The sequence below is a fragment of the Symphalangus syndactylus genome, chromosome 3 (genome assembly GCF_028878055.3).
Source record: "Symphalangus syndactylus isolate Jambi chromosome 3, NHGRI_mSymSyn1-v2.1_pri, whole genome shotgun sequence".
NCBI classification, from domain to species: domain Eukaryota; kingdom Metazoa; phylum Chordata; class Mammalia; order Primates; family Hylobatidae; genus Symphalangus; species Symphalangus syndactylus.
Genome location: NC_072425.2, coordinates 80,252,467 through 80,266,629, shown reverse-complemented (window position 1 = coordinate 80,266,629; position 14,163 = coordinate 80,252,467). Strand labels below are relative to the sequence as shown.

The 14,163-nt window shown below is 34.8% G+C and overlaps 2 protein-coding genes across 2 annotated transcripts in view; one reads left to right on the top strand and one right to left on the bottom strand.

The window, feature by feature from the left end:
• Positions 1-14,163, bottom strand: part of LOC129479374 (intraflagellar transport protein 74 homolog) — a 107,607-nt gene that overhangs the window by 68,527 nt on the left and 24,917 nt on the right. The window contains 2 exon segments of the mRNA XM_055272388.2: positions 10,853-10,914; positions 12,309-12,368. Of these exon segments, the coding sequence (XP_055128363.1) occupies positions 10,853-10,914; positions 12,309-12,368 (122 nt within the window).
• On the top strand, positions 1,317-5,551 carry LOC129479375 (leucine-rich repeat-containing protein 19). The gene is made up of 4 exons (XM_055272389.2): positions 1,317-1,412; positions 2,797-3,310; positions 4,535-4,723; positions 5,184-5,551. The coding sequence occupies exons 1-4, from the start codon at positions 1,332-1,334 to the stop codon at positions 5,510-5,512; spliced, it is 1,113 nt and encodes a 370-aa protein (XP_055128364.1). The 5' UTR covers positions 1,317-1,331; the 3' UTR covers positions 5,513-5,551.

The following is a 14,163-nucleotide window of genomic DNA, read 5'->3' as shown; positions in this document are numbered from 1 at the left end:
GACTGGTGGTTACCAGAGGCTGGAAAGGGTGGTAGGGAGGGAGGAATGCAGAAAAGTTTATTAATGCATACGAACATACAGTTTGCTTAAAAAAAGAAGGCCTAGTGTTAGAGATCAGTAGGGTAATTATAGTTTACAGTACTTTTTTTCCTTCAACTTTTATTTTTAAGTTCCGGGGTACATGTGCAGGTTATGCAGGTTTGTTACATAGGTAAACATGTGCCATGGTGGTTTGCTGCACAGATCAACCTGTCGCCTAGGTATTAAGCCCAGCATCCATTAGCTATTTTCTGATGCTCTCCCTCTCCTCTAATTTACTGTACATTTAAAAACAGCTAGAAGAGAATTGAATGTTTCCAGTATAAAGAAAAGACAAATATTTAACGTGTTGGATATCCCAAGTACATTAATTTGATCTTTAAAAATTATATGAATGCACTACATTATCACATGTACCCCAAAACTATGTATATCTACCACGCCTCAATAAAATTTTTAAAAATTACCATGGGGGGGAAAAAGAGTGCTAAAGATTCTCATCTCCCACAGTTTTAAGTCAAGAATAATAGATAAATAATGCCAATAGATAATGCCTAAAATTGAAAAAATCAAGACCATCAATATAAGCATATACTTAAACATGCATAAGTATATATTTTCCTGAATTTCTTTTGTGCACTTCTATATTAAATTTTTAAAATTTACAACCACTTCAATTGCTTTAAAGCTCCTTTCATGAGATCTAGAAACGAGACACACTTAAAAATATTAATTCTCTCTAAAAAGAAAAAATAGAAATCAGTCTCATTCTTCAAAGGGGCTTTCTAGTTTATTAAGATCAGAGTGCAAGGATGGTGAATGGCCATGCACTTGTTTCACATTTTATGTATTTCAAGAAAAAGTAGATTTGAAAGGCCAGGATAAGTGGCTTATATCTATAATCCCAGCACTTTTCAAGGCCACGCCAGTGGCTGGGGGTGGAAATGGCTCACGCCCAGGAGTTTGATACCAGGCTGAGTAACACATGGTGACCCCATCTCTACAAAAATTTTAAAAATTAGCCAGGCATGGTAGTGCATGCTTGTGTTTCAGCTACTTAGGAAGCTGAGTTGGGAGGACTGCTTAAGCCTGGGAGATCAAGCTGCAGTGAGCTGTGACCATGCCACCAGGTCTGGGTGACAGAGTGAGACCCTGTCTCAGCCAAAAAAAAAAAAAAAAAAGAAAAGAATAAACAGATTCAAAAGGGGGAAAAATAAAAATGTCCTTAAAATCTCTAAAGTTCTAGTTTACCACCAAAATGAAAATACTCTCTTTTCTATCAGGTCAACAACATGAAAGTCACAGGCATCACAATCCTCTTTTGGCCCCTCTCCATGATATTATTATCAGACAAAATCCAGTCTTCTAAAAGAGTAAGTTTTTACCATCAAAATGGTAAAAATATTTTCAAAGGTACATTTTCTGTATATTTAGTAAAATATCAAAGGGCAATAAGAAAGCAAAGAAAATCTGACCTACTAAAATTAGGAGTTTATTTAGCTGTGTATATCCAAATTCCAATTTGACAAAAGCAGCCTTCATTTTTAAAAACTGAGTTCTTTAAAAGTTGATTAAAGGGAGAGATCTGAAAATTTTCACTATAAAATCAGAAATTAGTTTCAAGACTAAAATCTTGTTTAAAATGTAAGAAACTTTTTTTAAAAAGTACATATTTTATGAGGGAAACTGCTATTGAATTATTATTGGTGAAAAAATCTAACTGCAAAAACAGTAATAAACCAGAACTATTCTTAGTTCTATTTATTCTTAGTTTACTGTCCAGTAAAAACAAGAATTATCTCTTTCTTTCCATCTATATCCACCTAAAGAAAGTATTTCAGATTGTATGTCTCTTTAAATTCAATACCTGGCTCCATTTCTGATAAAAGATAAATACTTCCTTTTAAAACACCGAACTTTGAGCTGTTAAACCCAGAGAGTTTAAGAGAGTTAAACCAGAGAGTTTATTGAGACTGACTGATTGATTGATTGATTGCTTTTGAGACGGAATCTCGCTCTGTCGCCCAGGCTGGAGTGCAATGGCATGATCTCAGCTCACTGCAACCTCCACCTCCTGGGTTCAAGCGATTCTCCGCCTCAGCCTCCCAAGTACCTGGGATTACAGGTGGTTGCCACCATGCCCGGCTGACTTTTTTTTTTTTTTTTTTTGTATCTTCAGTAGAGACAGGGTTTTACCGTGTTGGACACGCTGGTCTTGAACTCCTGACCTCAGGTAACCCGCCTACATCAGCCTCCCAAAGTGCTGGGATTACAGGCGTGAGCCACCATGCCCAGCCTATTTATTAATTATTTAACAGCCCTAGGTATAATGTTGTTAGCTCTGCTGATTCTAAAAACACATATAGTTTAAAATAATTTCCTCACTATAAAGCAATCATGCACATTGGAATATTAAATGTTAACAGAATTATTATTTACCATATATTTCCACATATATAAATGGGAATATTCCAATAGCATTACTTTCTGTAATGATCATGTAATAACAGTTGGAAAATACCCGTTTAACAAATTGGAATCTCTCTGTTCAATTGTATGTATCAGAATATCCTTAATTTTTAGTATTTCATCCCGATAAAGAAAAAGATTTGCTCTACTATAACACCAAAAGGTTAGATAGTAGGTTTTTTTCCCAAAATAATGTGCTTCTAATGTCTAAGTGCTTAAATATGAAATTTGGGGAAATTCTATTAATTTTTTTTCTGATTAATGCATTTCTTTTTTTTATTTTTCTAGGAAGTCCAATGTAATTTCACTGAAAAAAATTATTCCTTGATTCCAGCAGATATCAAGAAAGATGTTACTATACTCGACCTCAGTTATAACCAAATTACTCTTAATGGTACAGACACAAGAGTTCTACAGACATACTTTTTACTCACAGAGCTCTATTTGATTGAGAACAATGTTACTATCTTACATAATAATGGTTTTGGTAACCTCTCCAGTCTAGAAATTTTAAATATCTGTAGAAACTCCATCTATGTAATTCAACAGGGTGCATTTTTAGGCTTAAATAAACTAAAACAGTTATATCTCTGCCAAAACAAAATAGAACAACTGAATGCTGATATATTTGCACCTCTAAGAAACCTAAAACTTCTGAATCTGCAAGGCAATTTGATTAGCTATTTGGATGTACCACCACTATTTCATCTGGAATTAATAACTTTATATGGAAACCTATGGAACTGCTCTTGCAGTCTATTTAATTTGCAGAACTGGTTGAACACATCAAATGTGACATTAGGTAAGCTATCATAATTAAGCAAAACCAAAATGTGATTAACTCAATGTTCCACCACAGAAAAATCTCTCATATCACATTTTAAAGAAAAGGAAGCAGCCAGGCGCAGTGGCTCAGGCCTGTAATCCCATCACTTTGGGAGGCCAAGGCAGGCGGATCACCTGAGGTCGGGAGTTTGAGACCAGCCTGGCCAACATGGTGAAACCCCATCTCTACTAAAAATACAAAAATTAGCCGGGTGTGGTGGCGCATGCCTGTAGTACAAGGTACTCGGGAGGCTGAGGTGGGAGAATCGCTTGAACCTGGGAGGCAGATGTTATAGTGAGCTGAGATCGTGCCACTGCACTCCAGCCTGGGTAACAGAGTGAGACTCTGTCTCAAAAAAAAAAAAAAAAAAAAAAAAAGGAAAGGAAACAATTTCTGTTTAAGCAAAACACGAAGAAACACTAAAAAGTAACAGCTGCATAGATGCTCTCCTTTCCCATTACCAGGGGGAAAAATTAAGAAATTTTTTCTTTTGAGACAGAGTTTTGTTCTTATTACCCAGGCTGGAATGCATTGGCGTGATCTCAGCTCACCACAACCTCCACCTCCCAGGTTCAAGTGATTCTCCTGCCTCGGCCTCCCGAGTAGCTGGGATTACAGTCATGAGCCACCATGCCTGGCTAATTTTTTGTATTTTTGGTAGAGATGGGGTTCCTCCATGTTTGTCAGGCTGGTCTCAAACTCCCGACCTCAGGCGATCCACCCGCCTTGGCCTCCCGAAGTGCTGGGATTACAGGCATGAGCCTCCGCACCCGGCCAGACATGTCAATGTTCTATGCATGTGAGATGATAATGTCATTTCATGTATTGTTAGCAAAGTCAATATGTAAGACTAATTTTTTCAAAGTGCTTCCTAGACTAAGTGAAAACGAGTGACCTATTTTAACTGCAAACCATACTGTGCCTGAGATCCAGATTGTAACCATGTAACCACAATATTAATAATAAAATCTACACTAATACAGATAAATAATAAAGATACTGCATTTAAGCCATATTTATAAAACAATAAACAGAAATGTGCATCATTCTTTCATTGTGTTGCTAGACAAATACAACAGGAATTTCTTATAATGCCTTTAAGAATGACAGATATGTCAAAAATTCTAGATAAAACAATTATAAAATGTTGTTAACTATTATTTTTCTCTATACTAAATCTTATTCTTTCTGATTTACTAGAAAATGAGAACATCACCATGTGTAGCTACCCCAACAGCCTGAAGAGCTACAATATCAAAACAGTACCTCATAAGGCTGAATGCCACTCAAAATTTCCTTCACCAGTAACTGAAGATCTTTATATTCATTTTCAGCCCATCAGCAATTCAACATTTAATAGCTCTTCGAACAACTTAACAAGAAATTCAGGTAATATACTGGTTCTGAATATTAACACTGCTAAATGTATCATGCTAAATAAACTGAGGTAGTTATCTTTAAATTTCTATAAAAAATGTAAAAGAAAGATTCCTCATCTCAACTAAAGATTTACAAAATATTGGTCTTCCAAACTAGGCTCTGCTAGTTACAAGCCAAATGCCATTGTGCAAATTATTTAACTTCTCTGAGCCTTTGTTATAACTAGTCTAGTCACAAATCTTAACGAGTATAAATCAATAATGGTCTTAGGTAAAAAGGGTAACAAAATTGCAAAGACAGCTATTTTGAAAAAAGAGAATTCATCCACCACACAAAATCTGTCTAAAGAAAACTACAATGTATGTTTATTTTTAATACCAATATTTAGGAGAATTAGGATATATAATTATGATTATTTTGCCAACTTAACAAATTTTCTTTCTCTCTCCTCTCTCGTATTCCATTAAAGAACATGAACCTCTTGGAAAAAGTTGGGCTTTTCTTGTTGGTGTTGTTGTCACTGTACTGACGACTTCACTTCTCATTTTTATTGCTATCAAATGCCCAATATGGTACAATATTCTGCTTAGTTATAATCATCATCGCCTGGAAGAGCATGAAGCAGAAACCTATGAAGATGGTTTTACTGGAAATCCAAGCTCTCTTTCACAGACACCAGAAACAAACTCTGAAGAAACGACAGTAATATTTGAACAATTAGATTCATTTGTGGTAGATGATGATGGATTTATTGAAGACAAATATATAGATATCCATGAATTATGTGAAGAAAATTAATTTCTTTCAAAGTTTGCTTTTTAAAACAAAGTTATCAGCTCACTCACAGTTTAGATATGGGGATTTTGCTATGTGACATACCAAAATACAGCTGGCAGGCATTCATATTAATGACAACATACATGAATATCATAAAATTATGTTCTTTGCATTGTATTGAGCAAGCAGGTCCAAATACAATAACTGACACTCCTTGGTAGCTGACAGTTACATAGTCTACAATACTAGCACTACTATTCTTAACAGTGCTTGGGTGACCATACAGACTAGTAAAAAGGTCTAACTTATTCATGAATTAAAATGAATGGATTCTCATATTAACACAGATATTTGACATAATATGTACTAAATTATACTAATGTTTCAATCAGTAAAGAAATAAAAGTTTAGGATTTATTAATATATGGAAGTCAAAGTGAGGAACAGAGATAGCTTAAAGAATACACTAAGATTGATTTTACGCTCACAGAATAAACTCATAGAGTTGGAAAATATTTTCTTGAAATGTTTCCTGAAATAGCACAATAAATTTCCTTAAAATTTCATAGCAATTTAAAGCACAAGCACAATGTTCAGGCATAATCCCTAATAAGTCACTATTGATTCTGGTTATAAAGAAAGGCTGTCACCATAATGCAGGATCACTACAGTTTAATGGCATAGTGGCTTCCGAGGTGGGCATCACAATTATCTATAAATCTTGTTTTAAAAATACATATTTCTGGGAGATTTTTATTCAAATTGGTCTGTGCTGACACTAAGGAATCTTCATGTGGTCCATGGACAGCTATTTCTATCTATTCAGTAGATAAAGCAGTGTTTCCCAAATTGTTTCTCTAGAATACTAATTTCCAGAGAGACATTCACAAGTATTTACAGGAGAAGAAAGAGGTATATGGTCAAATAAGTATAGGAAAAACTAGTAGTTTAAACAAGGTGAAACAAGATTCTTTTTCTTTTTTTTTTTTTTTTTTTTGAGACGAAGTCTCGCACTGTCGCCCAGGCTGGAGTGCAGTGGCGCAATCTCAGATCACTGCAACCTCCGCCTCCCGGGTTCAAGCAATTCTTCTGACTCAGCCTCCCGAGTAGTTGGCAGTACAGGTGCACACCACCATGCCCGGCTAATTTCTGTATTTTTAGTAGACACAGGGTTTCACAATGTTGGCCAGGCTGGTCTCGAACGCCTGACCTCATGATCCACCCGCCTCGGCCTCCCAAAGTGCTGGGATTACAGGCGTGGACCACCGTGCCTGGCCAAGATTCTTTACGATAGGATTTATGCAAAACTTTACTAAGCTAAACTGCTCTCTGATTATTCAAGAGCAAAGTATTACAAATTTCTCAAACTTACTTGACAACAAAACCCATTTTTTGAGTTACATCTACTAAGAGCTCGTAGTTCAATAACATTCCAAAGAATGTAGTTTGGAAAACACTGGTCTATAGGCTATAAGAGGAAGGGTCTAAAGAAAATTATTTGCCAAGTCCTTATAATCAACTGGCTACAATCAAAATTTGATAATTTATCAATGCAAACAGTACATTAAAAACTGTAGCACGATCTATAATTTTTACCTTCATATGCAGAGAAATTAAGAATTTACATCTTTTACAAATAAGTATATCTCTGAAACACTGAAATATATTGATGGGTGAAATAATATTTCTGGTATTTTCTTCATTATAACACGTGGAATGGAACAGTGGCTAGAGGTATGGATGGAGCAAGGTCAAATATGAGCTGATGGAGCTGGGAGCTAAATAAGGGTATAATATGCTATTTCTGTGTATGTTGAGTATGGTGTAGTATGCTATTTCTGTGTATGTTCAAATTGTTTATGTATATAATAAAGTTTTAAAAATTTGTATGTACTTGACAATTCCTTAGAAAAAAGAGACTAAAATAAAATAGATCTATGTCATAATCTATAGAAGTCATTTTAAAAGTTACATAATTAGTAAATTCAATACAAATGTCTACTGAGAGAAAATAAAAACTAGGATGATATACCTGTAAAACAGAAGAACTTACTAATTTATAATACATATTTGCTTATGTTTACAGACACATGTTTTCAACAAAGGATATTAAGTATATTATGGCTAATGTTTCTTTATATATCAATTATACTTTGTTTTAAACCTTAATTATAAGAATGAGATGATTATAGGAACATAAAATATCTTTTTCTAAACAATGTATCATTCTGCTAAATTATTTCCTAATTATAAGATGCAAATATTAATATTTGAGAAATGTAGCAAAATGAAATATAATTGCAAATGAGCAAAGACTACATTTAACCTTTTATATTCAAGGGCGTCTATTGAATATAGGGTATTCAATAAATATCTGACTACACAAAGAAAAATAAATGGGTATAAAATTATAATTACATATATTTTTTACAGGACAACTGATCTTGACTAATACTAACTAGAAAGTGCAGGATTAGAAGAGAATCATTAGTTCAAGCAAGACTGTGAAACTGAATTAAAGCCAGGTGTCTTACATATTGTTGTAGTAATATATTGAGGCTGTTTATTATAACCAACTTTTTATAGACGAGTTTTCCATAATAAACCAGATGGTCAGACCACACTAAATGGTTGTACTGAAAGAGAAGAGAATGAAAACAGAAGCTTTTTATACCTGTCTTCTCGAGGTATGGCATTTCTTGGTCACTCTGAATGTGTAGAGTCAAGATAGATCTTTGTGTTATTGAGGTGTTGGCCATCTGGTTAACACAAGAAATAAATCTATCCTACTGCTGTATAGAAAAGTAACTTTCATAACAATAATTTTTGTTATTTTTTTTTTTTTGAGATGACGTCTCACTCTGTCACCCAGGCTGGAGTGTAGTGGCGCAATCTCGGCTTACTGAACCCTCCGCCTCCTGGGTTCAAGTGATTCGCGTGCCTCAGCCTCCTGAGTAGCTGGGATTACAGGCACCTGCCACCTCACCCAGCTAATTTTTATATTTTTAGTAGAGACAGGGTTTCGCCATGTTGGCCAGGCTGGTCTTGAACTCCTGACCTCAGGTGATCCACCCGCTTCAGCCTCCAAAAGTACTGGGATTATAGGCATGAGCCACTGCACCTGGCCAATTTTTGTTCTTAATTTCAATTTCTGCCTAAAACAGACAAGAGAACCAATTTCACTCAGCCTCAATTACAAATTACAGACAGAGTTTTTAAATGGTTTGGATGTATCTTCAGGACAAATTACCATATTTGAAGATTTTCCTTAATCAAAAAAACCAAATAGATGTAAAAATCTATGACATTCTTCAACTTTTGCTCTTGAAATTATGTTTTCAGATGAAATATCTGTAAAATATGTAAATATAATATTTAAATCCTGACCTAGGCATTATATAACTTTGAGATAAATGATGAAATAAATGAGAACTTAAATGTTCTAAACTCTTTAAGGCCTTCAGGGGATTATAGCTTATATATTTCTCTCTCTCTTTTTTTTTTTTTTTGAGACAGAGTCTCGCTCTGTCGCCAGGCTGGAGTGCAGTGACACAATGGCGCGATCTCAGCTAACTGAGACCTCTGCCTCCCAGGTTCAAGTGATTCTCCTGCTTCAGTCTCCCGAGTAGCTGGGACTACAGGCCCGTGCCACCATGCCCAGCTAATTTTTGTATTTTTAGTAGAGATATGGTTTTACCGTGTTGGCCAGGATGGTCTTGATCTCCTGACCTCATGATCCACCCACCTCGGCCTCCCAAAGTGCTGAGATTACAGGTGTGAACCACCACACTGGCCTATAGCTTATATATTTCTTATTCTTTGAAGTACCTAAGAGAGTATCTTATATACAGTAAATGATAAATATTTGCTAAATGGATTAAAACCAGGATAACAAAAAAAAAAAGGGAACGTTTTCAAGTAAGAGCTTGGTTACCATGAACAAAATTTTCCTTGTAAAAGGAAAAAGACTGCTAGTATTTTGAGTTTATAAGATATCACTTTACAGCAGCATCAAATGATAGATGGTGGCCAGGTATAATGGTTCACAACTGTAATCTCAACACTTGAGGAGGCCAAGGTAGGAGGACTGCTTGAGACCAGGAGTTTGAGACTAGCCTGAGCAACATAATAAGACCCCGTCTCCACAAGAAACAAAAAATTAGCTGGGCATAGTGGCATGCACCCGTAGTCTCAGCTACTTGGAGGGCTGAGGCAACATCACTTGAACCCAGGAGTTCAAGGCTGCAGTGACCCATGAGCATGCCACTTCAATTCAGCAAGGGCAACAGAGCAAAACTCTACTTAAAAAAAAAAAGACAGGGGAAAAGAGATTCTTGTTTTTAGTCAACAGAAGAATTACATTTATCTTTCAAATGTTTTATCAGTATATTTTAACATCTATCCAACATCAAATATTTACTGTTTTATGCAGAGGTAACAAGAGTGTATTTGGTGTTACTGAATTTTGGTAATTGAATACGGTAATTTGGGTTATTATTGTCTTTGCTCTCAAAGAGACTAATATTAACAAATTTCTGGGAGAGAATGTGCTTGTATGTGTATTTACACAACATAGCTCATTGTCTGTGTTTGTGTTGCCTTAGAATAAATAATTCAGGAATAAAATTTGTGTTGGTTCTAAATTAATTATTCTTCATCAACTTTTTGACCTTGGAACCAACACAAGTTTTATTCTTGAATCATTCAGGATTTTATCTGAGTATCCCTAGTTAACTTAACCTGTGCATACCCAGCCTAGAATATGGACCCATCCCAAACAACTGACAAAACACAAATAAGTTAACTACATCACATCTATTATTATCTTTGTAGGCATTACTCCCACTGCCACAATTACTTTATTTCCAGCGTTAGTTGGTATTTAGTCTTTAGACAGGCTATATATAAAGATACACATATAATCTATATATGATATAGATTGCTAATATAACTATTAAATATCAATGCTAATGAAATAATGTAAATAGCTTCCTTATGAATAATGTGTCTTTCACTAGACTGGGGATGAAACACCAAAATTCAAATTAGTTAAAAGCCCAGGTTAAAACTAAAAATAGTAGATATAAAGATGTTCTTATCCATAGTAAGTTTTCAGCTCCTAGCAGCATAAATCCTATTTATATAAGCTATGTAGTAATAGTCTTTATACAGAATTTAGCTATTTAATGGTAAATGAAGATAACAGAAGTATAAGCAACAAAACTCGTGTTGTAAATATTTTTAAATGAAAAAGGCAATGGGGAAATTGTTAAGAAAATTTACAAGGAAATAACGGATCACAACTTAAACTATCTAATAAAGCTTACTCATGAATCTGATTTTTAAATTAGCTATACTTACGCTTGTCTTTCAGTAAATATGACATCTATACTTTGTGTTTCTCGATCATTTTGAGCTTTAAGCTGAATAAAGTTAACACACAAGTTAGTAAGAAATAAATATTAAACTAAATTTTTTCTTTGTAGGTTGTTTTGGCTACGAACTAAATGAGAAATTATTATAATTATCCTAGTGCCACATACAAAGTTTAAGAAGAAAAATAAATTGTCTCATTTAACAAACAATATCAGATTTTTAAAAAGTCTATTTAAGAAGCATTGTAATCTTATACCAAAAATATGCATTGTTCTTCAGTGATCTGTCAAATAATTCAATGTAAATTCAATTTATGTAAACAGCATTCAAAGAATGTATTGAGTGTTCAATAAATATTTGATTAGTAATATGTTAAATTTAGAACCACCACAAGTTTTATTCCTGAACCATTCAGGATATTATCTGAGTACACCTAATTAACTCTACCTGTGCTCACCCAGCCTAGAAAATGGACCCCCCCATCCCAAACAACTGACAAAACACATAAGGTTTTTACTTTTTATATCTGGCATTGAAATAAGATTCTTAATTAGTGAATTCTCTTGTGTTCTAAAGCTAAAAGTAACTAAATTATCATGGTTTTAGAACCCCAAATTTAGAGGGGTCATTTTATAAATCCTGTGTCTTCATAGAATAGTCTTTACTCATGTAAATAAATTATAAACTATATAAATTGTATGTTATTTTCATCCAAATGCTTATAATCAAAATAAGCTAGCTATTAACATATTTTATTGTTTTCTACCAAATAATCTAAGAACATTGAATACAAATTTGTTTTTGTTTTATTTTAGAATCAGAGGTACATGTGCAGGTTTGTTACATGGATATATTGTATAATGGTAAGGTTTGGGCTTCTAGTGAACCCATCACCCAAATAATGAACACTGTACCTGCTAGGTAATTTTTCCACCCTTATTGCCCTCCTATACCATCCCCCTTTTTGGAGTCCCCAGTGTTATGTCCATGTTAAACACAAATTCTCATTTACCAATCAAAAATTAATATTTTATGTCTGGAGTCATATCTATTCATTTTTCTCCACTGGTGACAAAACTATGTAAAGTTATCATTTGTCACATTGAGTATTCATCAACATTTGTGCTTAAACTAATATTGTAAACTAATATATATAAGGAAATGTAGATGGCACTCCCTAACTAATGTTGCACGTTGACACCAGTTCAAACACAGTAGACAGTCACTAAATATCCATTTAGGAAAGCCAACCAACAGGAAGAAAATTTAAAAGAGCAACTAAGGGAGCTCAAGGAATACATAATAGTGGTATTTACAATCAGAGTAATATTCATCTCTATAGCACTTAAGGTTTTATCAAACTATTTCTAGATATAAATGCTGTGTTTTGTAGGATATGACTTACATAGATCAATTTGCTTATATTTATAAATTTTCTTACCATATTGTAATCATGCATTACTTCTTCCATTTCAGTGTTGGTATTAAGTTTATCTACCAACTAAAAACAAAAATACAAACAAATAAACACCACTTTGTTAGTCTTTACACATGTTCTCTATAATTAATAATATAGATATTCAGTCTTACAAATAATGAGTAGTAACTTAAGTATTAATACTTTTGAATATTTTCTGTTTTAAGATAAAAACAAATATTGAGCTACCTAAGTAAGCATATATTATGCACCTGTCCAATAAACAAATTACATTTTTAAAATGGATAAATGAGCAGTAACAAACTACTCTTCCTGCATATTATACCTTGTGGACCTTTGCCTGCTCTGAAAAGATGGCTGAGCTTATAAACAAGGGTCTGGAACAGACAAGAGTTTTGGAAAGATCTATCACTCTCTCTTCCTCTGCCAACATCCCCAAGGAGAGAGGAGTGTTAGTAGATTTACAAATTTACACTAGTAAGCCGGGCTCGGTGGCTCAGGCCTATAATCCCAGCACTTTGGGAGGCTGACGCGGGCAGATCACCTGAGGTCAGGAGTTCAAGAACAGCCTGACCAACATGGAGAAACCCCGTTTCTACTAAAACTACAAAATTAGCCGGGAGTGGTGGCACATGCCTGTAATCCCAGCTACTAGAGAGACTGAGGCAGGAGAATCGCTTGAACCCGGGAGGCGGAGGTTGCAGTGAGCCGAGATTGCGCCACTGCACTCCAGCCTGGGCAACAAAAGCGAAATTCCATCTCAAAAAAAACCCAAAACAAAACAAAACAAAAAACAAATTTACACTAGTAAAAACGTAAAAAGATGTTCTTTATCTTCTAATAATTAAAAAAAAATCAACAGGGCTTGCACAGATGGAACAGTAGTAAGCCTACTTCAAAAAGTTAGGCAAGGATATCAGTTGTCAACATAGGGTATTTACCTAGTGTCAAACACTATTACATATGTATTAATTTTTACAATTACTGTATGAAGCAGATATGATTGTACACATTTTACAGAAAAAGAAATTTAGCAAGCAATAGAGCCAGAATGTGAACAGGTCTACTAAAAGCTAACTATTTGGGTATAAGGTGTATCACATTTTTCATTTATGATATAAATAAGTGCTAATAAGACCTAACATTTATTGAGTGCTAACTATATGTCAGATACCCAGCTAACTGCTCTGTATCAGATATTAGCTCATTAAGTCTATAAATAGCATATTTTACATGGTAGTATCTTTATATGAATATGCCTAATTTGTTCCAGCATAACTAAAACTCCCTTTCATCGAATGTCATTTCATACCTTTAAAAACTACTTTTCTCGGCCGGGCGCGGTGGCTCATGCCTGTAATCCCCATACTTTGGGAGGCTGAGGCGGGCGGATCACGAGGTCAGGAGTTCAAGACCAGCCTGGCCAACATGGTGAAACCCCTTCTCTGCTAAAAATACAAAAATTAGCCAGGCACCTGTAATCCCAGCTACTCAGGAGCACGCCTGTAATCCCAGCTGGTGGTGCGCGCCTGTAATCCCAGCTACTCAGGAGGCTGAAGCAGGATAATCACTTGAACCCAGGAGGCAGAGGTCACAGTGAGCCAAGATCATGCCACTGCACCCCGGCCTGGATGACAGAGCGAGACTCCATCTCAAGAAAAACAAAAAAAAAACAAACAAAAAAAAAACTATTTTTCTCATATTTAAAACAGAACATTATTTACTAAAGAAAATCCCAGTGAATAATGGGCTCTACAAAATGTTTGTGATTAATTGTGTAGTCCAGCAAATTTAAGAATTATAAGAGGGCTGGGTGCAATGGCTCATGCTTATAATCCCAGCACTTTGGGAAGCTGAA

Coding starts and splice junctions, on each gene's coding strand:
- LOC129479375 (XM_055272389.2), top strand. CDS start 1,332: ATGAAAGTCACAGGCATCACAATCCTCTTTTGGCCCCTCTCCATGATA. Junction 1,413..2,796: donor AAATCCAGTCTTCTAAAAGA/GTAAGTTTTTAC, acceptor TTATTTTTCTAG/GAAGTCCAATGTAATTTCAC. Junction 4,724..5,183: donor CAACTTAACAAGAAATTCAG/GTAATATACTGG, acceptor ATTCCATTAAAG/AACATGAACCTCTTGGAAAA.